We start from the raw sequence: 27790 nt of genomic DNA on the forward strand, positions 1-27790 counted from the left end.
TCAACTCCATAGTCTAGTATTTCCTCTACACTGTGTAACCGGGGGGAAAAGGCAACAATTGATCATCCCACGCTAAAATAGGGACACAACTTAAGGGGGAAAAAGATAACCAGACATCAGCTTACAATAAACTAAATATAAAAAAGCCTCCCCCCTCTACAATGCTGTTTATTCAAACTGTATTTATTTAATCTATCTACCTCAAAGTTTACATCAAGATCTAAACCATCCAAACATTTCCATCATGACTAAAACATGGCTTATGCTCAGTGGCAAGAAAACCTCAACTGTTTCACCAACAAAAATAATTGTACATAAATCCACCTTGGGAAATTAGGAAGGCCATAGATATGACCCCAAACAAACACATCACTAAGGTTTCAAGGGAATCTACAAACCTTTCCCAAGCTTCTGCACCACAATTCTTAGAAGAGTCTATCATGACCAGGTTTGGAGCATATAGTAACATCCACAAATAAGATATTTCCATTTAAGAAGACAAAACTACTTTGTATTAGTTAGTATCCCATTAGAATGTGGGGAGCATAAGAATATAGAAAGCTCTTCCTTTGGATATCTTTTTGTCCATCCAGTATACTAGCTGAGATTCTTGTACCTGTCTTTTGTTAATAAATATATCAGAAGCTAGGAACACCTAAAAGTAGACAGGATTTTAACAACTGGCAACAGTAAACACACTCTGGGATATCTCTGTCCCTGCCTGACTAGCATTTCAGCATGTTTCTAAAGCAGTGAGGGACACGTTTCTTACCCTGGTTACCTATACATTGTACTTCACAACTAGGTTTCATACCAATCATTCCATTTATATTTCAGAATATTATTTCCCAGTTAGAAGCAGTGGTGTTTTGTAAGTAAGAAAGAAGGACAAGAACCATGCTACATTATGCTTTGGCCTTCAGATGATTTCTAGGGGGACAGTTTATATGGCTTTTATCTACTTAGTTATCTTAAAGAATATACTCAAAATCCTGACTTCTCAAAAACAGGCTTCTTTTTTATTTCAATGCCAGTACTGCTCTTTTGGGTGGTTTGACAGTAATAAAAAGCAGCCCAGACATACTCGCATAGTAAAACTAAAAGTCAAACAACACCCCCATAGTATACACACTGTGATCTTCTGCTTGCAGCATGTCAGCATAACACATGGTTCAATGCTTTCACAAGGGGCAGAATACACCAGACTCTTGAAACACCGGCCCTTAACACTCCAGGTATCAGATCAGAGCACTTATGCTACTTTAAGTCACACAGGCAACAAAATTAATTGTTGGTTGCTCTCCAGTTGGCAAAGGGAGGGTATATATGAGGAAAGTAATCAGTAGTAGAATGGAAAAAGAAGTTTCAAAGCAAGAGCCTCTGAGAATGTGTTCGTTTGCGCCCCATGTTAAGCCTGATCTTCAGCATTGAGATCAAAAGTGCCCCAACATGTTCTCACCAGAAATGTCTTAACTTCATAATTCATCCTCTGCACAAGAAGTTCATTGACTTTAGGTACAGAATGTCAGCAAACAGATGGCTTATGCAGCCAGGAATGTGCTGAAGACTTAAAGAAATATAAACCCAGAGGAATCAGAAGTTTCACTGGACCCAAGGTAGGAAAAAGAGAGTAACAGAGAAGACTCCTTACACGTATCACACCTCCTGAAATAAGAACACAGGTAGAGCAAGACAGCCATCCTTAGCTTTCCATCTGATTCATCAAATAGAGCGTACAAAATAAAGCATTTCTTGCTCAAGAGTAGCTGTTAAGAAGATCAGTGCGTAAGACATGCAGCTGGAAGATACCTGCTGACACTAAGCAGTTACAAGCCTGTATTACTGTCCTGGTTTTAACCAGTAAAAGATATCACAAGAATATTGGAGGGGAGGTGGGTCTTTAAAAAATTAAAAAAAATACTTTGCCTTTTTGTTTTCAAACAGAAGACTGCAAAAGAAAAAACCCCAAACACTGCAAGACAAATTAGCTTGGGCTATAATGATAAACACTGGACCGACACTATTGCACTACGGCCCTGATCAACTTTAAACCTACTTCCACAGCAGTACTGTGTGCTGCAGGTTTTAAAAAGCCATATTCAGGCAAATAAAATTGATAAAACATTTTATAATCTGAAGTTCTATATAATTTCTTATAATCAAACCTGCAATCAGAATGTGCCAGATACCTTTAACTATTATTTTACATCAAAGAAGATCCCATTTCTTTTAGCAGTCAGTGCTGTCAGCCCCAATTCCCGGGGGGGCCGAGTCGCTAAGAGGGGACACGCACAAACAAAACACACCCCACCCGCCACACAGCTACACCCGCAACGCACCTCCGGCAAGAGAGCAGGGCTTCTTTCAATCAACTTTTGACAGATGATGAATGCAGTTTTGGCTGTGACAAGTTGAATATCACCCGAAAGTATGATCCTCAATTATTTTTCTTAGAATTCCTCCCCTTCTTTCCTATAATAGTTTCTTAATACTCCTAAAAAGGTAATTGAGTCTAACAGCAAAGACTTATAAGTATAGAATTTGACTGCTCTTTAATACTATTAAAATGAAAAGCATATTATGACAAACCACAACTCATTATCTTCACACAGCACACGTATTTTGCTATCAAAAAGATTAGAATGGGTATGATGCCTGGAAAGGCATACTCAAAACAATTATCTAAAAAAGCAGCTGTCTCAGAAGCCACAAAAAGCATTAGGGATCTAAATTCATTAGCTGTCGCTTCTGCACATGAACACAAGTGTCCTGGATCTGATCGGGAAGCAGCTTAACTCCCGCCTCCCCCACAATACACTCCAGGCACAACGGGCACCTTTTCCCTAGAAACTAAAGCCAGGGAAAGCAGAGCAGATCTCTCTTTTCCTCTCAACTTCTATACCGGCCCAGTCAAGAAGCAGCGGACCTGACATCTGGGCCCCATAGTCTGAAGGTACCGAAGCTCCTGCTTCCCACAGGGAGCCCTCCCGCTCAGCTACACTTTAATTTGCATGGGGCACCTTTCTCCCCTTCCTTTTGAAGCGGGACCTGGTCCACACAAAAAGGAAAGGGTGCCTGGGACAGAGGTAAAACAAATCCCGAAGAGTCGGAGCCTGATGCCTAAGAGCTAGCAATACACTCTTGTCTCTTTACACTGTTTTGAGGGGCATTGTTTTTCGGGTCTTTTTTGTTTGGTTTGTTTTTTTAAATTTAGCCATTTCAGTTTAAGGGAAAAAGCACAAACCCACAACACACACAGGAGGTAGGGATCAGAGACCTGTATCCCAGCCTCCTTACTCCCAGATCACTGCAGTTCAATGATTAATGCAGTATCAGAGAAGCTCCTACATCTTGCATTATTGAAGTAGAAGCACAGTGCAGCCAACATAAACAGTGGAGGTCCTCCCAAATGGACTATTTCAGACTTTGATGCTAGACGATGTGCGTCTGACTGCGCTAAGCCTATGCAGAACTAGATTTGAGGTCTGCTTCTCAGATGAATGCCTGAATAAGCACAAGTACACATCAAACATATTTCAAGAAGAACACACTGTAACTTCAGCTTTTGGTTTTGAATCAAGCAGACAGATGTGCTTGATGTACGGTGCCTTGATTCAGACACTTCAGCTCCAGAGCATACCAAGAATTCAAGCTTAATGCCGGTCTCTGCTTTTGCTAGTGGGTCATTTTAGGCAAATATGCTCAAAACACATTTTATAGACGGAATTTCAAAGCTGGTTAATGCTACTTCTTGGTTCACTCTCTCCTAGTGTTTTAAGAACACAATACACAAGTTGGGAACTACTGCTGGTTCCTTCTCCAGTCTCACTTCTGGTTCACACAGTGGTATAAATTCTCCTGAGAGCTGATATATCCAACTGAAGGTTATATTCAACTGGAGTCAATATATTAAGTTTTGTTTAAATCTAAAGAAAGCTCTTCATGCATCTTTTTATAACAGTGTTGACAAAACTTGTGGGTTAGTAAAGGAAAACAGTTCTAGTCAAAAAATATCTCCCCCCTAATTTTCTCTCCTAATGAAGGGCACATTGGTATATGTATTTAATATCCATGTTTTGAAGATAATATTGCCTGCTTTCTGCTATAATAGCTTTGCTAATGCTTTTGTAAATCAAATCTTCCTTAGTCATGGCCTTCCTTTTGCAAGACCTAAAGATGAAATTGTTCAGAAGAAATTATGTAGGCAAGTTCCCATTGAAAAAAACAAAAGGACAAAAAAAGAGCCATACATTCCCATTCCTCCCTCTCAAAAAAAAAGAAGTTTCATACAAACTGAAAGAAGGATAAAAATTAATCCTGTGGGTTTTAAATTGCTCTTCTCCCGTATTCACCCTGGAACCGGAAAACTAAGAGCTTAAACTTCTGAACAACTGCAGTATATCGCTGATCTAGACAGGTCTCAGTGGAATTAGATTTAAAATGATACAGCCTAACAGAAATTTTTGTTGTTGTTACAGGAAAGGTCTGGGACTTTAGATCATTTTAAGGAAGTCTACCCATTTTAACTGAAAAAAAAGAGTTTATTGTACATGTTTAAGGGTGGTCACATGCTCAAAGACCTCATCATTAATCTGGGAGTAATTGAAAAAGGGAAAAAAACCCAGAAAACCCCACAAACACAAGTGAACCTCACCATTGACAAGTCAATACTACCAACCATGAGAGCTCTCTCTACAGTTTGTACTTGTATTCTTATAGACAAAATACAAAATCCATATTGACCTAATCCATATTCCCCTAGTCCCCTAACTTCACTTAGACACCCTGACAAAAACAAGAAGGAAATGGGAAGACTGCAAACATAGATCTGCTGAGTGAAGTCCCATGTTTATCTCAGCTGCTGGAAAAACATTCACACTGTATCAATATTCCTGAGTTAAGCTCACTTTAGCTTTTGAATGATTTTCTGTCCACCATCATTTTTGCCCTATACACAGTTTTTGTAGCAAATAACCATGCACAAATTTAGGAATCAAGATACAGAATTAAGACTGATTATACCTTGTGATGTACATGGTTAACTGTAAAAACAGCAAAGTGTGCATTAGTTGTTAAAGAAACAAACTGTACAAGTGAAGCAGCCCTCTAATTATATGAGGTCTTTGCATTCCTCTTTATTTTTTACTATCAAGTAGAAGGGCATGCATATGACAATGGAAGCATCACTAGAATAATTTGCTAAAAGGTATAAAAAGCACAGTGAAGTGATCATGGTCACAAAACCAGACTACTGTATGATCTCCCCAGCAAGCCATGGTTAATGTTGTGAGCAAATGTTTATTTTTGACTAAAGAAGACAGAAGAATTTCAGAACTGACTCTATGCAGCTCTTGTTTGTGGGAGAAAAGCAGCATGAAAAAGCTGGAAATCATTAAGCTGTGTGAGCAGAGATCTGAAATCACATAATATCTTTGGGAACCACCAAAGATGTGTTATGGCAGAAGTAGATGAAATAACACTGAAGTTCAAAACAATTGACTGGATAAATCACCTATATCCTTTAATTTCTTTGGCCCTTACTGAAAGGTACTCAACCTAGCACATAAAGAAAGAGCAGCTAAAACAAAAAACCACCTTTATGCACAAGGGGACAAGCCATCTTTCATTTTATAAAGGAAAGTCTTACACTAACGTTACTATTTCATACTGAAGTCTACGACACTACTGACTTGGAACGCTTGTGGAACACAGAACATAACCTTCTTGAGTTTCTATATACTACCTAATTAAAAATAAACAACACAATGTATCTTTGTCAAAGTAATTTTTCTTTTTCCACTCAAAAAATGTACAAAAACATGTATTTGCCAGAGATAGAGAGAGGTGTGTGTAAAATCAGCTCAATATAACATTTTCTTCAGAGAAAATTAACTTTGATTAACATCTGTAGAAGTCTGAATGACTCCAACCAGACAGGCAGGGATTGCCTGGGCTAATGACTAGAGCTCTCTTTGCAAGGAATGATTGAACTATGCTGTACATTGCTGAAAGCGGGACTTCAACCTGAATTTATCACTTGCCAGAAGAGCAACTTGCACTCCTGCAACACATTTTCCACCTCTTGTTTCTCAGTTAGCCCTAGCTGTAAGTTCACCTTACACAGGAAAATCAGGCTTGGGCTGAAAATATCATATCTTGAACTATTTTCTTTGCATCATAAAGAAAAGCAGCTTTTAATTCTGAAAGAGATTTAATGACCAGCATATTCTGGGAGACAAAGTTTACAACCAGGACTTGAAAATCCCTACTTTTACACTACCTTTTGCTATTTTTACTCGGTTTTACAATAAGCAATCAGTATTTTTCCTTCTTATATTCCAACTGCAAATTGCTTTAAGAATAGTGTATGGACCAATAGAGTAAGGCACTACTACCAGGGAGTAAACTGTAGTACTATGTATGGGAGTAGAATTATCAGAACCCAGGTGTTAAAGAATAAGAAAAAGGTTAAAGAATACTAAGTCAACCTATGTAAATACATCAATGCGGAATAGTCATGTCTAAGAAATGCCTTCAGCTTTTCTGAGGAAAAATTTCTAGCAAAAAGATTATTTTCTTACTTCAGCATATTCTACTTCCACCAATATTTGCAAGAGTTAAAATCAGTAGGACCAAACCTCAGCAGTTTGGAGACCTGGACATGTAGAAAGTGCCTATTTATTATACATTAAGTCAGAAGGCAGTTAATATGAAAAACAGGAACGCAAATCCAACCAATATTTTCTTAGAGGGCTGGCAGCAAACTGTCAGATGCACGTGTGACCTCAAAACAACCTTTTGCCAGATGCCTCTTTAACCTCGTACAATTACATCAACTTCTAAAAAGACTGGTACATTTTACCATTTTCCTCCTTTGATTATGCAAATTAAGGAGATGTGCTTAAAAGACAGATTGAAAATATTTAGTTCTGTGCTTTTTTCTCCGTCTTAAAGCCTCAAAATAAAGCTGTCTAATACAGCAGAATGTACTTTAACTTCCTTTTTCTCCCCATAATTAAAACTGCTGTAGAAGTTATACAAGAAATCTTCGTCTCTCTTTTTTCCTCCCTCCTCCAATGTTTAAAACCAGGTAACTTTTTGAGATAGCTGTGAATTAAGGGGCCACGACAACATTCAGCCAAAGCAATCAATAAATCACTTTTAATACTATTTACTATTTTTAAGTAAATAACTTTTTTTTTCATAAAAAGTATGTCATAAATCTTATGTTGCAATCAATAGAGGCCAATACAACGATTCATCTTATTCAGATTTAAAAATGTTAGCCTGTATGCTAACATTTTAAAAAGGGCATTTTTGCTAATTAAAAAATAATCAAATGCATAGCAAAGTAGCATCATTAATGTGTTTCAGGGGCTCAAGCGTTAGAAAGCAAAAAGAGAGAAATGGAGAAATGTAATAGACTGAGAAGTAAGTAGGTCATGTGTAGTAAGGTGTTAAAAATACTAACATCTGATTTGTGCCTGAGAGAAGTATTTTTAAAATCTAGAGTTGCACAAGTAAATGAAGAATTGAATAGTCCTTTGTCAAAAAACACATGCTTTGATGAAGCATTAAAAAAGATTCCCTGTGTTGTACAGAATTCAGGAAAAAAATATTTCCTTTAGGAAATATACCTCCTTATACAGCAAAACAATGAATTTCAGTTGTTCTGTAACCCAGTTCCTTTAATCTGCATAAGAGATGCTGACTGAGTTCACTCAACCAAATCACTACTGGCTTTCAGAATACAATCAACACATGCTTTTCAACAGTATTAATATAGCATGAAGCTTGTGCTCCTAATTATTCATGTTTTTGCATTCTGTTTTTTCCCCCTGCTGTAAAATATGCAAATTTACTTCTTTGTGTTATTTAGGTCCCACATGGGCCTCAACAGATCTGTTTGGAAGGAATTACAAGCCAACATCTAGATACATGCTGTCAACATTTCAAGCTTCATTATTTTTATTAGGTTGGAATGCCATTATAGATTTGATATTAGGCTTTAAAAAGCTTTTTATAAATCTGTCAAAAACCTACAGTCTAATAAAATGGTGTACTGATAATTACTACTGCTCCACTTTGTGTGTGTGCCTGTATGGGAGAGAAAAGCCCTACAACTCCTGAATACAAGAGAAATCCCCATCTAGCGGTACTATTGAAAAATGCAGTTTGTTTTTGTGCAAAATTAGTACCCAAGAGGATTAGTTTGACTTCATTACTGAATGAAGGGTAGCCATTACCTCCTTATGCAACTAAGGATCGCTAAGAGGAGAGGACTGTGTCTTTGAATTACACGTCCTCCCTTTTCAGCCAACTCTGACTGTAAAATTCCGTGCCCAAATGAGCTACTAATGATTTTTAAGTATAAAGCCCAGAAAGCAGCACTTTAAGAAACAGGCCACTTAATACAGTGATGTTCTGGTGCGTATCGGAACCGTTCACTTACAGTGGCATAGATTGACACGTCTAAAGTATTCGTTAGATAAAAAATACTTAAAGTTTTCTCCAAATCTCATATTATTATAAAGTTAGTATAAAATATTTGTACACTTAAACAACATAATGAAGTAGTAGCTTGGTTAGTGGAAGACCGCAGGGTTGGAAATAACTACAAGCACTTACTGATATATAAAAAAAATACATAATATAAGCCCGTTGATACAGAAAGTGAAAGGACACTGAGACACTGCTTTTTTCCAACTGGCAGAAAGCTTCGTGCATTTCTTTAATGTAATAGTATATTTTAAAACGCTGCAGCAGCCCAGCCTTCCTTACTAGCACCACTAAAAGCTCCTTAAATATTAATGAAAAAAAACAATTTAGAGATTTACAGGAATCTACTACACATTACTACTGCCTCCTAGAAAACAAACAGCAGCAGCAACAACACTAAGATTTTACAAATCTCTTGATGCATTTAATTTTTGAAGTGTGTACACAGAGTGGAGAAACCAAAAACCTATTTGAATTGCAGTAAAAAGCTCATATGCAGTACTCCTTTGATTTCAGAGGATCAAAATATTAAATTTTCCTTTAATAACATACTCACTCTTGAAGATTTTAAAACTGCACATTTCTCTCAGAAGCAAACATTTAAGAAGTTCTTAAAAACATATGTAGAGATTTGTATTACCAAGATTAGTGTGTAAACGAATAGGTCTTTATATCATGTTGGGTGACAGCGGGGGTGTCCCTTAATTCAAATATGCGATTTATCCAAATCTTCCTTCCACAATAAAAGGTACCCCAAAGACTATCTACATGCAAAATAAATTCATGTCAAAACTGAAACTGGAATTAAAGAGGAAGAAATATATGTAAAATTGCTCTTCAGAAAAACAGAGTCAAGATTTCCAGAACTAAAGACTGACTAGTGATGATCATTTTACTTTTTCACATCTCCAGCACAGAAGACTTCCTGATTTGTAAAAGATGTTATTTTGCGATGTAACTGTAGCTAACAGAGGGAAACTTTCAGTTGGCTGTAAATCATTCTTTCCAGTCTCATAGCTGAGTGAGGATGCTCCTCTTTACAGACAAGGACCATCCCATATGAAGGAATTACAATACTGAATTAACTCAGTAATACATGTACTGAATACAGCCAAGTAGGCTTAAAGTACTTCATTTAAGATAAAGCCAAAGTTTGAGTGCCTTGCAGAGATTAGCTTAAGATAGTAAGCCATACGTGACCACCAACATTTTGAGATAAGACTATCTGCTACCATCCATCATAATTTATTAAACTCATGTACTCCTTTTGCATCCCGTTATGCTGCTGACTTTGTCACAACATGTAGCAGTGATGATTTCTACAACATCTTCCTTCTCACAAAAAAGTTCCTGAACTTTCCACCTTTTATCTAATATCAGTTCTCTTCTACTTTCTTAATAATGAAGAAATTTTTGCCTTATACTGTATTTCATCTCACAGGATGAAAAAAAAGCAGTTCCCACTTTGTTTTCTGTGAGGTTTTAAATGTTGGTGCAAGTCTGGCCACATTTGTTCTGCGGAGCTCCTTCTCTTCAGACATCAGCATCGAAACAGAGGTACATGTCGGTTAATTTGAGAGATCCAGGACTCGCTTAAATATCACATGTCCTTCTTCTTATTAGGAAGAGATTTCAAAACACTTAATTTCTTATGTCTATGACTATTTATATTCTCTTAAGATGAAACATAACAGGTAAAAATCATACTTGTTCCAATAGTGAGAAGCATAACAAGCAAGTGTTCATTCAGAATTTGTTTACTATTTCTATATGGCCTCAACCATCTAGGAAAGCACAGTAAGGAAAAGGGAGGTTTATAGAACAGGAGTGTATCTTCATTATAAAAATCCTGCCAACCCTTTTCACCGTGGCCATACCCTCACTGCGTCTGTGACAGTCACACCACGCAGACGAGAATCCCATGCCTGCCCATTTTTCCTTGGGCACTTACTCTTGGAACTTTAAAAAAATCTACACCAAAATTGTTGGATGTCAGAAAACAACCTTCAGGTGACAGTCAAATGCTCTCTGTAAGTCCATAATAATACTCCCTACCACGTGTTAGAGACCCCTACCTGAGGTCAAGAGCAGAGCTCTGACATAATAGCTATTAGTCAGTTTGAAAAGTCATGTTAATTTGTATCTAAAAAATTGAAACAGGAAGCTGTCATAAGCTCAAGGAAGAATCAGAAGTTAAATGTTTACAAATCAGGGTTATCAGCACCAGCAACTGAGCTGCTTCTCCAAGCCATTTACTCCATTCCAATTTATGACATAAAAAGATCCCTGAAAGAAAACAAAACAAAACCCAACAACTCTTAAATCCATGAAACAGATTGGCCTTTAAAATGCAATTTAAAAGTAAACAAAGTAGACTTGAACTCGGGCATGGTCAAAGGCTCAGATCAAGAGCTCCCCAGAGAACCATGCTGCCTCCAGATGCCACCAAACAGCAAGACAACCACCCTGGCTGTACAGGTCCGAGGTCACCAGCGGGCTCAGCAACCCTTTCCCCAGCCCCAGGGGTTTAGCTGTCCATACGCATGGCCAGCACTGAGCACATGCATCAGGATCTGGGCAAAGAGCTGGAGGAGAAGCCTCATCTCAGGTTCTTGGTCCTTGCCCAAGCCACCCCACAGGGATGCCTGTGACTGTCCATGCACCTCGGTGACCCCAACCCACTGATCTGACCACCCGGCCTGGCCTCAGCTCTGCCCCCTCCCTGGGGACTTCTTCTGAGGACTCTCCACTGACTCTGGTCACCGTCACCAGGCCTGCTCCGCTGTCCTTGCTTAGGCAACAAGGGACCACAGCCCTCGTAGGCGAGTTCCCTACCCAAGCCCCTGGCCTCTCAGTGCCCTCACTCAGCTGCAGGTTCTCCTGCCCAGCAGAAGCACCACCACTTGCTGCTCCCTCACATTGGCTTACATCAAAATTTCTGGAAAAGTAATTAAAACCCTGCACATCAGCATCTTAAATTAAACCTGAAAACAAAAATAACATTCAGCAGTATTTTTTTCAAGAGGACATGCAGAACAATATTCTGCGATAAGTGTTTTTTCTTTGTTTGTTCATTTGTTTGTTTTATTTTGTTTTACAATAAGGGTGATGAGACACTGGGACTGGTTGGCCAGAGAAGTTGTGGATGCCCCATCAGTGGAAGTGTTGAAAGTCAAGTTGAACAGGACTTTGAACAATGTAAGAGATGTCCCTGCCCACGACAGGCATGTTGGACTAGATGATCTTCAAAGGGCCCTTCCAACCCAAACCATTCTGTGGTTCTGTGATATTTCCATTGTCTTCAAGCAAAAAACACTGACCAGCCACCCCAGTGGAAACATCTGCACCATGTGGATATTTGTAGAGTTTCTGATCTTCTTGCTAAATACACATGGGAAGCAGCATTGCTGTCTCAGGTTTTCAGTTCCTGATCTGAGACTGAGATTAGGACTACGAGTCGCATGCATCTTTGAGATCTGATGGGAGATATTTAGCTGTGTGCCAAACCAAAATGCTAGCTCTAACCTGTCTTCTCTTTGGCTAGCAACAGTAAGAATGGATGGTAGGCTGGAACTTATTTTATATTAGAAAAAGCCACAAACCATGAAAAATTTCTTAAAAAAGACTACTCTTCAAAATCTCTAAGCTAAATGGAAACTTACTTGTTTTCTGAATTTTGGCAAATTTGTGATAATCAGACAACTCCCTGAAACTTTTTTCATATTTCTGCAATTGTTTCACTCATCAAAACCAACCACATGTGTTGTCTGTATTTCATAAGTCTCTTCCCTTTTCAAAATAATAGTTCTGCTTGTTATAGAACAAGCACCACTTTTACAGCTTCATGAACAGATGAGATGACCAGTATCTGGAAAATAAGTGAACTGGTAGGTAGAGGTAAAAATGCTTTAGTCCCTGGTAGAAAATTACATTTTATATTTGTTTTGTGGCGAGTGAATTACGAATTATATTTTCTTGACTCCCACACATGCAGTGTTTGCCTCAAAAGATAAAATAGAGAATATCTTTCAGCTACTACGTTGCACAGTTGTTTTTGTTGCTTCAAGAGTTTTTATGAGTAATCTTTCTAGTCAAAGAACAGGTATTCAGATACTGAAATTCCAAATGCATTGATATTCAACAAGCAAAAGTAGATTTAAATTATTGTAATATATAACGGGAGTTGTGAAAAAAAATAGAAAACAAACAAAAGATCCTCAAGATTTGAAATGGTGATAGCTCTGGTGGTTCTTTCTCAATTAAGTTTTGAACCATCTTCCCTTTTTTTCAAGTAGCAGATGATACAGAAAGAGATTAAAATAATTAAATATTGTTAGGATAATCACAGTCCAATTATCTACATTTAACTGTGATGCTCAGTACTCTCACAACATTAATGAATAGGTAATGGACATGGCATTTGATTCTTTCTTCATAGGGCTCATTCAGACTTCCAGTAAGGCTCCTGGCTGTCCTTATCAGTGCTGCACAGTGTGAACAATCCTGCAAGGGACTTGCGACAGACAAGCTCTCCTGACCACAACAGTGGGAATCAGAAGCAAGCGTCCCCTGAGGATGTATTTTTCCTCTTCTTTCTCCAGGAAAGAAAAGCAAAACACTTCCTCCCATGTCCACAGAGTATCAGCAGACCAGGGTTTTTGTTCTTACATACTTTCAATGAAAGACTGGGTGTAGAAACCAACTTAAGAAATTAAATTCTCACTCCCTTCAAGAGTGTCCAGTGCCTACAGCAGTATTCACACCAAAGGTCCTATAATCCTATTGAGATTTGTTAAAGACATTGAGTGCTGGTATTCTAGAATATTTTATACCTAAATTCAAAAAAGCTTCAGAACCTCCCATCTGAATAATAAAAAGGTAACTAGCAGAATAGCTAGGTATTGTGGTTTGGTTTTGCCTTTGTTTCGGACTGCTATTATTCCTAGACAAACAAAACTTCTAGGTAAGTATCTACTCAAGTGCTGACCTATAATTCTGCAATGAAATCCATCTAGCAAGATAGTGATGTGCTCCACTGACAAGGCTGACAGCAATTCTTTTGCCCAGTAAAAGTTAGCTAAGATTAAATTACAGTCCATTTCATTGCAGGTTGCTAAATTAACTTCCATCTGAGCAAAAAATCTTAATAAATAGAAATAAAACAAGAGAAGATTCAAGGAAAATTGATAGTTCTTATATTTATATTTAACAGATCAAATTAGTATGAATTTATATGAACAAAGTTTTAATAGTCACTGACAGCATTTAAGGAAAAAGGAATGACGTTAAAGTGAATGCAGAATTAGGCCCAGCAATTGTGAGACATAAGCAACTTTTGGGTGCAGAACTCAAACTCTCTGCTTATTACAGATTTAAAACTCTAAATGATCTCCAGACTTTTTTTGGGACAAATACGTGTCTCCTTTGACCCTCCCACAATGCAAGTGCTGGAGTGATTTGATGTGACCAGTGCAGATTAACAAAATCTAGTGGAAGGTAACCATGAAACATGACAACACAGAGTCACAGATGTGAAGGAAGATTTATTTTAATAGAGAACTATTACAAAGAATTAAGTTCTCCTCAGAAAGAGTTCCAATAGTCTCTCATATTGTTAGATTTTTATAATCTAGAGGCTTTCGTGACTTGAAAATGCTCAAGAAGTAACACCTACAGAAACACAGTAAGATTCCTGATAAGAATAAGTCAGTAAATCAGAGCAGCAGAAGTGGAATATTGATGATGACAGATTTACAAGGAGGAAAACACAAATTTTCAAGAGGAAAAAGAAAAGGATCAGTTACAGCATGACAGCAATAAATTCTTTATCTTCTGCACACTTGAGCCATCCTACAAGCCCGTGAAAGAGCTTGACTAAAGCTCCAAGTTTAGACAGTTCACAGGTGAGTACACTTCAGATTAGTTTTTGAATAACGAAAAGACTTGGAAAACCTTAAACTGGTTAATTTTCATCAAACTGAGAAAAAGCCAGATTCTGAGACAGAACATTGACATTCGCCATTAGAAATATACAAATGCTTCTTGGCTTCTAATTTAAAAGGCTTTCAGAGTAACACCAAACGGAAGGATCTTGAAAAACAGTCATCTAACGACTGCAATAAGATATTCTCTTCCCACAACTCTAATCATAAAGCTAGAAGCCTCAACTTCGAGCATTCTTGTTTTGTAAGGACATAACAACTTCTTGCTCACAATATGAGAGGAAGACAAGAAACTACATTTTCAGTGCTCTTGAATAAGAGTCCGTACCTATGGAAATAAAACGTCAGCTATTTAGTCCAAATGATGAGATTAGGAATATTAATTCCTTCAGGAAAGTAAGAATTCCAAACAATTTTTATCATGGCTTCTCTTAACATTTCATTTGGTCTAAGCACTTCAAAGAAATTTTTACATTCCAAAGATGATAAGAATCACTCTATAAAGAAGCGCCACTTACCCACAATGACAAATCCATCTGCCTCTCTCTCTGGCACCGTAACCTTCTTTGAATCTTGACTTTTTCGGAAGAAGCTGAACATAACCTCTTTTTTTTTTATTTCCTTCTGAGTCGTTATCTAAAACGAAGAAAAAATGTGTTAAATAAATATAAAATATCAGAATTTACCATAAGAAGCTCACGCTATGCCAAAGGCCACATACATGGTATTACAGCTTAGTCTTTATTACCAGATTGGAAATATTGTGCATTTTCTATGTTAGATAGATTACCTTGTGATGTAACAATTGACTTCAATAGGCAAAAAGAGAATGAAGTATAACAGACGTTTCTATAGAGTTTTGAATGGATTGGAAGCATTAAAAAAAGCAAACCAACAAACAAAAAACACCCTACTGAGCAACCAAGAAAAAAACCCCACAACTTCAACCTTTCTGAAGGAAAGTGAAGTAAGGAAACACCCTTCAGCATTTATCCAGCACATTTCCATATTTTTGTGCTATTTTGAATTGTTGTTTCACCAACTTTCTCAGCAGAGTTAGTTATAAAACATCTAAACTTCGAAGCCCAAAACACGATCCTATAAAATGTGCAGCTTTATAAGGCAGGAATACCTGAATGAAGCAAACTATACAAGAGATTTTCAGTTTTAAGTGTCTGTGCATCAATTTAAAAGACCAACTCACCCACTCCTATAACATTAGCATAGTATCTATTTTCATTTTTCCCATTTGCAATCTTGGAGCCAGATTAACACTTGGGTGAATTTGATTACCAGTTACCACTGATTCTCTTAAAAGAAACTGCAACAAAATCATATATTACAAATTTTTTCACAACAGTGATTCAATAAAAGAATCTTCCAAAGCAGCTAAGATCTGAGTTCACAGCAGCTACAACAAAATAAGAAAACTAGTGGAATAAAAACATCAACTGCAAAAGATTATGGCCAGGATGTATTCTCTCTGAAGACTGGTATATTACATGGAAGCAATTCTGAATAGCTTAGAAAGGACAAAATCATATTAAAAACTTCATGAGCACTAGACAGAAGATAGGCAACTGGGCCAGCTTTTGCAAAATTATGTCCTATGAACCACCCCATAAACATGGATACATCCAATCTTCTAACCAAACTAATCATTCTGAACTTTAAGACATAGACTCAAGGAAGCTTCTCTTCTTCCAAGAAAAGTTATAAGAAAAGCCTCTTAAGCGTGACTCTTGTGAAGAACAACCGACAGAACTATACAAAGCACATATCCAGAAGTTCGGCTTACTGAGAGGACTGCCCATGTACCACCACCTACTTTCTATTTTCTACCCAGCTGGCACCAGTGAATGCAGGAGCTGAGAGTGTTCCCAGCCTCCTCCCGCCACAGTGCTGGGACAACAAGCAAAGAGCAGCAGCCGCCTCCTGTCCCCAAGGGCCAAACTCAGACCACTGGACCTCACCAGCCCATGGAGCAGCCTGTGGTCTGGCTGAAACACGCTGGGTGCCAAACACAGAGGGGAAGGTTTCATAAACTATAATGCCAATGTAAAATCAGTAAACAAATGGAATAATATAATTTCAAGTTTGAAGTAGAGTTTGAGGAGCAGAATCCTGATTTACTTTGCAGACACCAACATTTAAAGGAGAAGGGACTGACAAACTGATAGCAACGACTAACATACACGTCCAACAGAGGAAAGAAGTCCAGTCTAAAGAAAAAAGGTACACAGTGTCAAGTTTCAATAATATTATTTCACAGTAAATTTAACAAATAAGAATATTTAGAGGTTGGCAAAAAGAAGAGTGCTACCATGCAGTGTTTGGATTAAATATATATATATAAAAAAAAATCCTGAATTAATTATTTGCTAGAAATCCTCACTTCCCACCCAAATATTCACGGTACCATAAGCAAGACTTTTTTTTCCCCTAGTCAGTGACCGATAGCAATTAACTGCACAATCAGCACTGAGTATTCACCAGATATAAATTGCCTCAACTCTGCTTTTAAAAGCAATACCAAAGTCTTCCATACTTGATTTCACAGAAAGTCCTATATGAAGTGTGAGCACTGGCTTTCAGGAATAGTATATAAATAGAACATGGCAAAAGCAGCAACGATTCAGACTGTGGCCTGATACTTGAGACTTAAAGACTGAATATCCCGCAGGCTGGCCAGCTATTGCTTGCTTATGCTGATGCAGTACAATTGCTAGCAACCAAATAAACGACACCAACATACACAAGAACAGAACAAACCACCCAGTCCCAGATATGCAGTAATTAAAAGAAAATGTTACTTATCTGCATTTTGTTCCTTTTTACTTATTTTCCTACCTTACCAGTTGAAATACTGATATTTCCAGTTCTGTGGAGATTACACAGTAGAAACTCCTAATTACCTCATTTATTCCTTACCTTCCCCCACACCCAGGCTCAACACATGGTGCCAGCAGCATATTCCTTTTTCAGCCCTCAGGGAATAAGTCTTCTCCTGCTACCAATTAGGGTTGTCAGTCCCATAGCTCAAGTGGTAAAAACCTGTGCTGTAATGCTCAAGAGTCAGGTTTCTGCTCCGATGATGTATGAAGGAGAGGCAGTTGTGGAACAGTTTAAAATGCAATTTTACCTTCATCTTAAGTGTGCAACAACAAGAAGCGAAATCAAGCTGATGTGTAAAATCTTACAGGTAACTTTGGTAAAGGCTCAGATTCCAGGCAGCCATTTCAGGTGCCAGAGCTGAAGTCACTCCAATCACATTTTTTTCTCTTTGAGTTCTGCATTATTGTACAGTTTTCAGCTTTATCACATACTATTCTCCTTTCTTGCAAAGAAAGGAAGCATCTTAATCAGTATATACACGGCACAAAAGAGTTTTACAGGAAACCATGCATTTGTTGTCTTTTAAATGCTGCATATTTAACGTAGCTAAACATCACTGCTTAAAAGGCAACATATATTTTAATTCAGAGTATACTATTTAATTCAGGGTAGATTAACAATCAGTACAATTTGATCTAGCCAAATTAATGTTATAAACACTTTCACATACTAGGTTTCTTCCTTTCCTTGACAGAAGGCAGCCCGAGTATCCCATTTTCTCTAAAAGAAACAAAATCCACTTATCTATATGTATGATACTTGATCTTTACTTTGTAGTTTTCACTTTCTGAAGTAGCTTTAACTTAATTCCATTTAATTCCAGCATTGCTCAAACAGAAAACAAAACAAGCAAAAAAAACCCCACACATCCTTTTGCTTGAAGCAGAGAAACAAACAAAGCAAACAAAAGTATCCTCTGAATTCGGGTCTCAAATTGTTAGGCTGTTAAAACCAGGGAACCAGCAGTAACAAAACAGCATATGCTGTGTTTTGTTATCGTGAATGTCGTGGAAGTGGTAGGAATTCACATATTAAAAAAGAGTTCACATGCTTAGTGAGGCTGTTTCCTTCTCTGGGTGTTCACCACTTAGAAACAAAACTTGTACTTGCAGATCTTACAGGTCTGAGTATTCACTGTGGAGGAAGGTGATTGCCAGCTACTACTTGCCACAGTTCAGTACCTTTGAACATAATACTACATTTTAAATAAATAACAAAGAATGACTAAAAAAACCAGAAGAGGGGCACAGAAACAAAAAGTAGACCTGTAGACAGTATGGCGTAGGTAAAGGAAAAGCTGCAGGCAGGCAATGCTGGGACGTCTGTGGTATTTGTTCTCTTAAGAATTTTATCAACCACGGTACTTCAAAAGTAAACATAAATCTTTTCAGCAAGGGGAAATGCAACCACTAAATTTCTTGAATTACATGTTAAAAACAGAACAAAGCCACTGTCCAACAAAGAAACACAGAGTTGAATGGAAACACTCGTGCTCTTGAAGATAAGAACACAGGTTAAGCACTTGCAGAATCAGGCTGGAGTTTTACTACTTGTAGATAAGATGAGGTTTCAGTTAACGAAAGCTGAGAACAACCAGTTTCTGCACAAGTTTCATTTCAGAGTAAAAATTAAATTGGAAGTTTGTGGACCTGGATGCACGGTCACACAGACCAGGGGAAAAAAAAAAGCACTTAGTTGTGAGGCTTTTTTTTAAAGCTGTCAGCACAAAAATCACAGAAAATATACGCGCCATTCAGAGGCAGCACCACGTTCCTGTGGCAATTTCTCCTACAAAGCACAGCACTTTTCCCTTCCAGATGGGATTAATTTCATTTCTATAGGAGACCTGAAATTGAATTCACTGCCTAGAGATAAAAATCTCCCTTGGTAGGAATATGCAATTCCCTTCTCCTCATGTTTCCTCCTCACCAAAAAGTGAACACAATTTTTTCTTTCTCCAATCTCAGTCGCTGATAGTAAAGAATAATGCTTTTGGCACCGCTTCAGTCATTAGCAAGTAACACAGTGCAAACTATAGCAATTCTGTGAGGCTGCAAGAAATATTTTGTCTTTTTGTGAGGCTCTGAGAACATATGTGGGATGGGACAAAGATGAGTTACAGAGCTGCACAAAGGGGTTAATTTATTCCTCCTGCAGTTTGTCAGTCTCCTTTGACAAGAAGTATGGGTGACCTTTAAGCCAAACCAATATGTTACATCCAATAAAACTTTTCTATACAATGAAGATCGTAGCATTTTAGCATTACTTTTCAGCTTTTGCATATTCACAAGTGATAGGTGGAGAAAGGTAATTTAATATTAAAAACATCGAAGATGCAAACTAAGATAAAGAGAGGATGCCCAGGACTACAGCAAAGCAGAATTGCAGCGGCACTGCCAGTAATTACATAAATGATGAAACGCGGTCAGAACAAGACACAAAACTGACCTTAAAGAAAGAACCAGAATAATATCACATTGAGCAGTTTAAGCTATGTAGTCTATGGGAGTGGAAAAAAGAGAGCAGCAGGGCAATTCTCTCTTCCATAGCATCTGCTGTGGTTCACCAAAGTAGCAGCAATCAGAAAAAGAGCAAGATGTTTACAGTGCTGTACAACCTTGCTTATGACATGAAAACAAACAATTTAAGATTCAAGAACCTGCACATCAAAATGATTTCTCTGTGACACCAAAATAACAGTTTAAAAGCTTTTGGCATAGTGTAAGTTACTATTTGAAGAAAAAAAAAATACAATGGATTTTTTTTTAATCTGGCATTAACATTAGTCATATTCCTTTAGTTTGTGCTTCTTGAAAACAGAAAAAAGGAAAATAAGTGTCAAGAATCAGAAATAGAAAAAAAAACCAAAACACCCACACATATAACAAAACACTGACAAAGACTTCTTTTACAAAATTTAAGGGAAGCAGAAATACCAGTTCTCTTTTGACTGCAAACCTTAAACAGCAGCTAAGCATGATACAGACATATATTTGTAAGAACTTCAACAGTGTGTTTTTTTAACAGCTGACCCTTCAAGTGTGGCAGACAAAATAGCCCTAGAAGAACCACTTTGCAGCAGCCTGCTGCATCTTATTCCAACTGTTAGGTTTATGATTTCTTTAAAATCTCCAAAGATATGCTAAGGAGATGAGCATATTCTCTTGCAAAGAAACTACTCAAAAGGTGAATGGCACACTGACACTGAGGAGATGACAATCAGCTACCCCCCCCCCCCCATAGAAGATATAACCCCACAGCACTCCCTGGCCATGTGCTCCTTCTGCACAGCTTCTAGCAGTAGGTTGTTTCCCTGGCAAGCTAGTTCAGCTTCCTGAACCACCACAACATGAACCCAGCCAACTAACAAAAACCACTTGGTGCTCCTTAGCAAGCTGAACCTGCAGCTGGTTAGAAGAGACAGCACATGCATAGGCAGTGTGGGGTTTGCCCTTTTAAGCCAGGGCAGAGTTAGATTTTCTCAAGTATTTCCTGAAACACTGGTCTTAGAAATAGAAACGAAACCACAGAACCACAGAAGGGGTGGGGTGTGAAGTGACCTCCAAAGGTCATCTCGTCCTACCCCCTGCTCAAGCAGAGCCACCTAGAACTGGTTGCCGAGGGCCACGTCCAGATGGCTTTTGAGTATCTCCAAGGTTGGAGGCTCCACAACCTCCCCGGGAAACCTGTGCCAGTGCTTGGTCACACTCACAGGGAAAAAGTGTTTCCTGACGTTCAAACAGAACCTCCTGTGTTCCAGTTTGTGCCTATTGCCTCTGGTTCTGCCACTGGGCACCACTGAAAAAAAACTGGCTCCATTCTCTTTGCGCCCTTGCTTCAGGTATTTATACATGTTAATAACATCCCTCTTGAGCATTCTCTTCTTTAGGCTAAACAGTCCCAACTCTCTCAGCCCTTCCTCATATGTGACACACTTCAGCACCTTCATCATCTTTGTGGCTTTTCCCTGGACTCCCTCCAGTAAGTCCACATCTCTCTTGCACCCAGAACTTGGACTGAGCACTTGAGCATCACGAGTACTGAGCAGCAGGGAAGGATCACCTGCATCAGCTTGCTGGCAACACTACAGCTAATATACTCCAGGACAGCATTAGCCATCTTTGCTGCAAGTGCAATCAGAAGGAACCTCTCCACGTTAGGACCGTTGGGGAGGACGTACGGAAAAAGGTAAGATGTGTGGTAAGAACACCATGTCCAGATACTAGCTCTGTCTCACATCCATGAGTTGCTCTAACCCTAGAGTGCAAGCTCTTTAATGGTGAAATGAAATCAAACAAATAGAACAGAAAAGAACAGTTCAGTTGGAACGGACGTGCAATGATCACCCAGTCCAACTGCCTGACCAATTCAGGGATGAACAAAAGCTAAAACATGTTATGAAGGGCATTTTCCAAATGCCTCTTAAATACTGACAGGCTTGGGACATTGACCACCTCTCTGGGAAGCCTGTTCCAGTGTTTGACCACCCATCTCAGCAAAAAAATGCCTCCTAATATCACAGAATCATATAATAGAATCATATAATTATTTCAGTTGGAAGAGACCCTCAGGATCATTGAGTTCAACCATAACCTAACTATAGCACTAAACTATGTCCCTAGGAACCTCGTCTAAATGTCTTTTAAACACCTCCACGGATGGTGACTCCACCACTTCCCTGGGCAGCCTGTTCCAATGCCTGACAAGCCTTTCTGTGGATAATTTTTTCCTAATATCCAATCTAAACCTCCCCTGGTGCAACTTGAGGCCATTTCCTCTTGTCCTATCACTATCCAGCCTAAACCTCACCCGGCAAAGTTCTGAACCATTCCCACGTGTCCTGTCACTGGATACGAGGGAGGAGAGTTCAGCATCTCCCCAGGGTCACAGAATCACAGAATGTTTGGGATTGGAAGGGACCTTGAAAGATCATCCAGTCCAATCCCCCTGCCGGAGCAGGAGCACCCAGATGAGGTTACACAGGAAGGTGTCCAGGCAGGTTTTGAATGTCTCCAGAGAAAGAGCTGAGCATTCCCAGGTATCCCTCATCCTCCCCATGTCTCTTTCTCTGGAGACATTCAAAACCTGCCTGGACGCCTTCCACAACCCCCCTGGGCAGCCTGTTCCAGTGCTCTGTCACCCTCACTGTGAAGTTTCTTCTCATATTTAAGCGGAACCTCCTCTGTTCCAGTTTGTATCCATTGCCACTTGTCCTACCATTGGCTGTCACCGAGAAGAGCGTGGCTCCATCCTTGTGACACTCACCCTTTACATATTTATAAACATTAATGAGGTCACCCCTCAGTCTCCTCTTCTCCAAGCTAAAGAGACCTAGGTCCCTCAGCCTTTCCTCATAAGGGAGATGCTCCACTCCCTTCATCATCTTCATTGCTCTGCACTGGACCCTCTCCAGCAGTTCCCTGTCCTTGAACTGAGGGGCCCAGAACTGGACACAATATTCCAGATGTGGTCTCACCAGGGAAAAGTAGAGGGAAAGGAGGACCTCTCTAGTCCTAGCCCTCCTTTTCTCCAAGCTAGACAAGCCCAAAGCCCTCTGCCACTCCTCATAGGGCATTTTTTCCAGCCCTTTCACCGTTAGGCGCGGGGAAATAAAAGATGATTTAGGAAAAAATTATTCGAGTACAAAACACACATCGGATAGGTCTGGAAGGGGCCGGACGGGCCGCGGAGGGGAGGCCGGCTCGGGGCTCAGCCCCGGGGAAACCGGGTTCCCCGGTTTCCCCGGGGCTGAGCCCCGAGCCGGCCTCCCCTCCGCGGCGACACCCGCCGCGCTGTCACCCACCGGCCCGCCCGGCTCCGCCGCCACCGCCGCTCGCTAACCGCCACCTCCGCTTCCGGGTCGCGTCAGGCGAACAGGAAGTCCCGCCCCGCCGCTCCTCCCCTCCGCACCCCCACCTCCGCCCCAACCGCCCCCGTTGCCGTGGTAACGGCGCCCCTCCCCTCCGCCAAAGGGCGGGAAACCGCGCCGCCATGGGGGACATCCATGAGGTGCCGCGGCGCCGCATCGCTACAGCCCACCTGGCGCAGAACATCGGGCGGCCTGTCTGCTTCGTGGGCCGCGTCGAGAAGGTCTGCGGTCTGTTCGAGGGGGTCTCGGGGCGGAGCGCGGCGCTGTTGCCCTGCGAAGGGCCTGTGGGGGAGCGGGGGAGGGGATCGCCTTCTCACGGCCGGGCCTGAGGGAGCGCGGCGGCTCCAGCCGGGCCTGGAGCGGCCGGATCGCGGCGGGAAGCGCCGCTGCGCGGTTGTGGCTGAGGCGGCTGAAGCCATAAGGCTCGGAGCGGCCTAATGTCTGTTGTAGGTTCATCCGACGGGGAAGCTTTTCGTGCTTTCGGATGGGGAAGGAAAACATACGACTGTGGAGCTGAACGAGCCGGTGAGTTAAGGAGCACTTTGGAAATATGTTGCCCCTTGCGAAAGGCTGGGGGAGCTGCGTCTCTTTAGCTTGGAGAAGAGGAGGCTGAGGGGTGACCTCATTAATGTTTATAATTACGTAAAGGGTGAGTGTCACGAGAATGGAGCCAGGCTCTTCTCGGTGACAACCGGTGATAGGACAATGGGCAGTGGGTACAAACTGGAACAGAGGAGTTTCCACTTAAATTTGAGAAGAAACTTCTTCTCAGTTAGGGTGACAGAGCACTGGAACAGGCTGCCCAGGGGGGTTGTGGAGTCTCCTACTCTGGAGGCATTCAAAACCCACCTGGATACATTCAAAACCCACCTGGACGCATTCCTGTGTAACCTCATCTAGGCGTTCCTGCTCCAGCAGGGGGATTGGACTAAATGATCTTTCAAGGTCCCTTCCAATCCCTAACATTTAGTGGTTCTGTGTACCAGAGGTTTTGTCCCTTCTGAAGCCTATGTGTGCCTTGCATCTGTTGAGTTTAGAGTCTGGAAAAAAAATAATCCCTGGTATCTCCCTTTTCCACAATTGCCTCTGCTTCTTACATCTTTCAGCTAATTTGCAGTCTCTATATTCATGAACTGCCTTGGTCTTTGTCAATTTTCAGCTGGCATTGAAAATGCATTCCTTGTCAGACACATGCCTGTCTGGCTACTGTGTCTTCCTCTATTGGTTGTTTAAAATGTAATATATTTCACCGTATATCTTTATTTTAATTTGACTTTTCTCTCTCTTATTGCTTTTATCTTGGTATGACTAACAGATTATTTTGTGAAAATAATGCAAAAAAACAAGAATAAGGTATTCTCAAGAGTTTTTTGAGTTGACATTTCTGTATCCTCTCAGAACACTTGTCACAGAATTGCTGTAAACTTCATAGTTAGCTTGAAGCATTCTTTCTTAAAAAAAATAAAAATCAATAATTTAATATAACAGGTATAAGATACACTTATAGTTACTGCACAGAAAGTATTGTTTCCTTTGTTATCATGTACCACCAAAGGAATAATAACACTCTGGCATTCTCTTCTCTCTGTAACTATATTTTTCCTCTAGCAAATATTGTAATTAAAGGATTATTTTCTTTGTGATGGCTAATGCTCTAGCTTAACTGAGCATCTGTGTAGTCTTTATGTCTTTCTCTCTGAATAAGTTGTTAAATGCTGAGAAATCTCTCCATTTCCATATGAAATAATTGCACATGGTACTTCCTAACTTTCAAGACATGAATCTCTCCTTAATGAAAAATGCAGTTTGATTTGGCAAAGAGTTTTTTGTTTTACGAATGTTAAGCTTGCTGACTTCACCTTCAAACTGCAAAAAAATGTCTGTCGTAGAAGTTCTGCCTCCTAACTCTTTCTTGAGTTCACGAAAAGGTTTCTTGCCTTGGGTTGCTAAAACTTGAGGTGTAAGCATCTGACTGATGATTCCACAACATTCCCCAACAGACTAATTGGTCGAATTCTGTAAATGCATAGCTGCAGTGTTGGGCACTTCACAGTCTGTTCCACTGCTGTAGGAGAAACTGGTGTGTGCAGAAAAATTATCCAAGGTTCATCTCTCTGTTTTGCATCATGTCGATAGAGGAGCTTATAGATTTGCTAATCAAAATGCTTTCAAACTTTTTTCCCCTTTAATAAATTTGTGTGTGTGTGCGCACATGTGTAGTTCCTTTCAACAAAGAAACCCTAAATTATTGGGGGGAGGGAATCTATTGTTCTGTTCCTGAAGACTTCTTAGAAAGTTAAGAGTTCGGCATTGGACGACCATTACTGAAACATTACTACACTCTTAAAATTAGTATTTTAAAAAAGAAGACACATTTGAGCTATATAATTTTGGAGTAAAATAAAATTTGTAGCTTTTTTTTTTCCATGTTCAACTAAAGGCTTGTTAATCTCAGTGTCTTTGCATTCTGAACACTTACTGGCAGATTATTTAAGAAATAATTTCCAGTTATACCTCCTGAATCTGGAATACTGGAACTGTTCTCTGGCATGCATGATACCTCCACAGCTCTTACAGAGCTCTACAACTTACTCATGTTTGAATGCAGTGCATTGAAATCTGGGTTCCTCTACTCTCTATGCCTTAGATCAATTTCTGTTCAGTAATTCAGTGACAGAGTTTTATATACTTGTAAACTAATATCTTCCCTGTAATGCCTCTTTATATGTTTTTTGTATCAGTACTGAACTGGCTGTTACAAAAGCTGTAACTCTGGAGCAGAATGTGTCATGAACAAACCATCAGTTGTAGAGAGTTCCTAGCTTAAGTGCTGTGCAGTAGAGACAGCAGCTAATTCAGTGATACTAATTTCATATTTGGTATGTTTTCTAGTTAGATGAAGAGCTCTCAGGAGTTATTGAAGTTGTGGGGAGAGTAACAAATCAGGCAACCATCATGTGTATGTCATATGTCCAGTTCAGAGAAGATAAAAGTCCATTTGGTAAGTAAGAGTATACATTATTACACATTCATTTTGAGTTCTTAACTGTTCTTCAATAAGTAAGGGAGAGCCTGATTGTCTTTTCTTGTGGACAAGTGCTTTCTTCAAGCTGCCACATACGAAGTAGAATGTAGAAAAGGAGAGTGATATGGGAGAAATTGTGTACAAACTGTGGGGACTGACTCAAAGCTGGAGCCAGTCTAGATCGTTGCTATGGTCTGATCATTCTTCTACTCCTGACCACATGATTCTTGCCTTGCACTGGACCTGGTGCAATTGTGCAGCTAGCAGGCCTGAAAATAACCCTCCAGAAAGCAAGCAATGAGAGCTTGGCTGCCTTGGGAAAACTGGGGAGGATGAGAGATACCTGGGAATGCTCAGCTCTACTGCTTTAAAATAAGCAGTGCTCTAATGCTGTCATTTGTGGGGCATTTAGCTTATGCATCATAACCATTTTCTTTGCCATCTTTCAGATCTGGAACTCTACAATGAAGCACTAAAAATTATTCATGAGTTCCCTGAATACTTCCCATTCGGTACTGGGGAGAACAACTGATTTTTCTCAGCATATATTTAGAGCTTCAGAGGGGACAACAGTACCTTAACTTTTGTACCTGACAGTGTGATTAACAGTTGCATTTATATCCAACAAATGAAAAGATGCTGTTATATATGCCATGTATTGCCAGTGAAGAATGTTTTAATTTGAAAATGTATTTATTCAGCAAGAAGGAAAACACTTCTGTGGATATCTCACTCTGTATATATTTAACCCTTGACATCCCTGAGGAGTGTTCTCTTGCAGGACTGGACTTGCTAGAAGCTGAAGTTTTCTAGGCATCTTATGTTTGGTAGAGGTTCTAGGATACTTTACAGAAAACTAGTATTGATGACATTTGGTGGGATTATGCTGTAAAGATTTTTTTTTTTTTTTTTTTGCTTTGATACAAGTTTATTGAACATGGGGAGTGTTTTCTATCTTCAAAATGGCCTCTTATCCAATAAAAAAGATCTGACTACATTTAACTATTTGTGTCAATGTTTTATCTTGGAGTGTGATTTTTGGTGATACATGGTGAAACCTGTTCTATTTTACCTGATATGGGTAATTTTAACACAAGGTAGTTGCCTTTTGGCACTGATGTTAGAAACTTGGAAGATGTCTACTTAGGCTTGGGGATTTCAAGTGCTGTTGAGTTCCCATCACAACCTTAATTCTTGGTAGGAGTCTAAGCAGAAGTACCAGGTTCAGCCAGCTTGTCGTGATGACTTTAATCATACAAACTTCCACAGTTCCCACTTTTGTTACTATCCAGGCTACTTGCAGCATGTAGCAAAAGTAGATCTCCCAAAGGTAACACAGTCAAAGTAAAATCTAACTTTGAAAATGTTACCTGTGAATTAATAAATAAAATATTTCAAAGTATTTCAAGTAAACTGTAGCCATTTTCATTAACCTTTCATACAAACAGGTTTCAGGTTTAATATGTAGATTAAGTGCCTCATTAAGATGGCTAGCGTGTGCTTATTTATAGACATCTCTGTTTTCAGTCAAGGAATTTATGTTTTAAAGTCTTCTTATTT

General features: G+C 39.5%; 2 protein-coding genes across 4 annotated transcripts in view; one reads left to right on the plus strand and one right to left on the minus strand.

Moving 5' to 3' along the window:
• Positions 1 to 23439, minus strand: part of UMAD1 (UBAP1-MVB12-associated (UMA) domain containing 1) — an 82116-nt gene extending 58677 nt beyond the window's left edge. The window contains exons 1-2 of one of the 3 annotated variants that reach the window (XM_080339178.1): positions 23376 to 23439; positions 14960 to 15077 (exon numbers count right to left, since the gene is read on the minus strand). In XM_080339178.1, the coding sequence (XP_080195304.1) occupies positions 14960 to 15041 (82 nt within the window). In that variant the 5' untranslated portion in view covers positions 15042 to 15077; positions 23376 to 23439. Of the gene's footprint in view, positions 1 to 14959; positions 15078 to 22989; positions 23007 to 23139; positions 23195 to 23375 lie in introns of those variants that run through there. The other 2 variants (XM_080339177.1, XM_080339179.1) reach the window with 2 other exon arrangements.
• RPA3 (replication protein A3) lies at positions 23269 to 27506 on the plus strand. The gene is made up of 4 exons (XM_080339180.1): positions 23269 to 23426; positions 23656 to 23730; positions 26098 to 26206; positions 26680 to 27506. Exons 1-4 carry the CDS (start codon positions 23328 to 23330, stop codon positions 26760 to 26762), a joined length of 366 nt encoding a protein of 121 aa, XP_080195306.1. The 5' UTR covers positions 23269 to 23327; the 3' UTR covers positions 26763 to 27506.
• The last annotated feature ends 284 nt before the right edge of the window (positions 27507 to 27790 follow it).

The sequence above is a fragment of the Nesoenas mayeri genome (genome assembly GCF_963082525.1).
Source record: "Nesoenas mayeri genome assembly, chromosome: 2".
Classification (NCBI taxonomy): Eukaryota; Metazoa; Chordata; class Aves; order Columbiformes; family Columbidae; genus Nesoenas; species Nesoenas mayeri.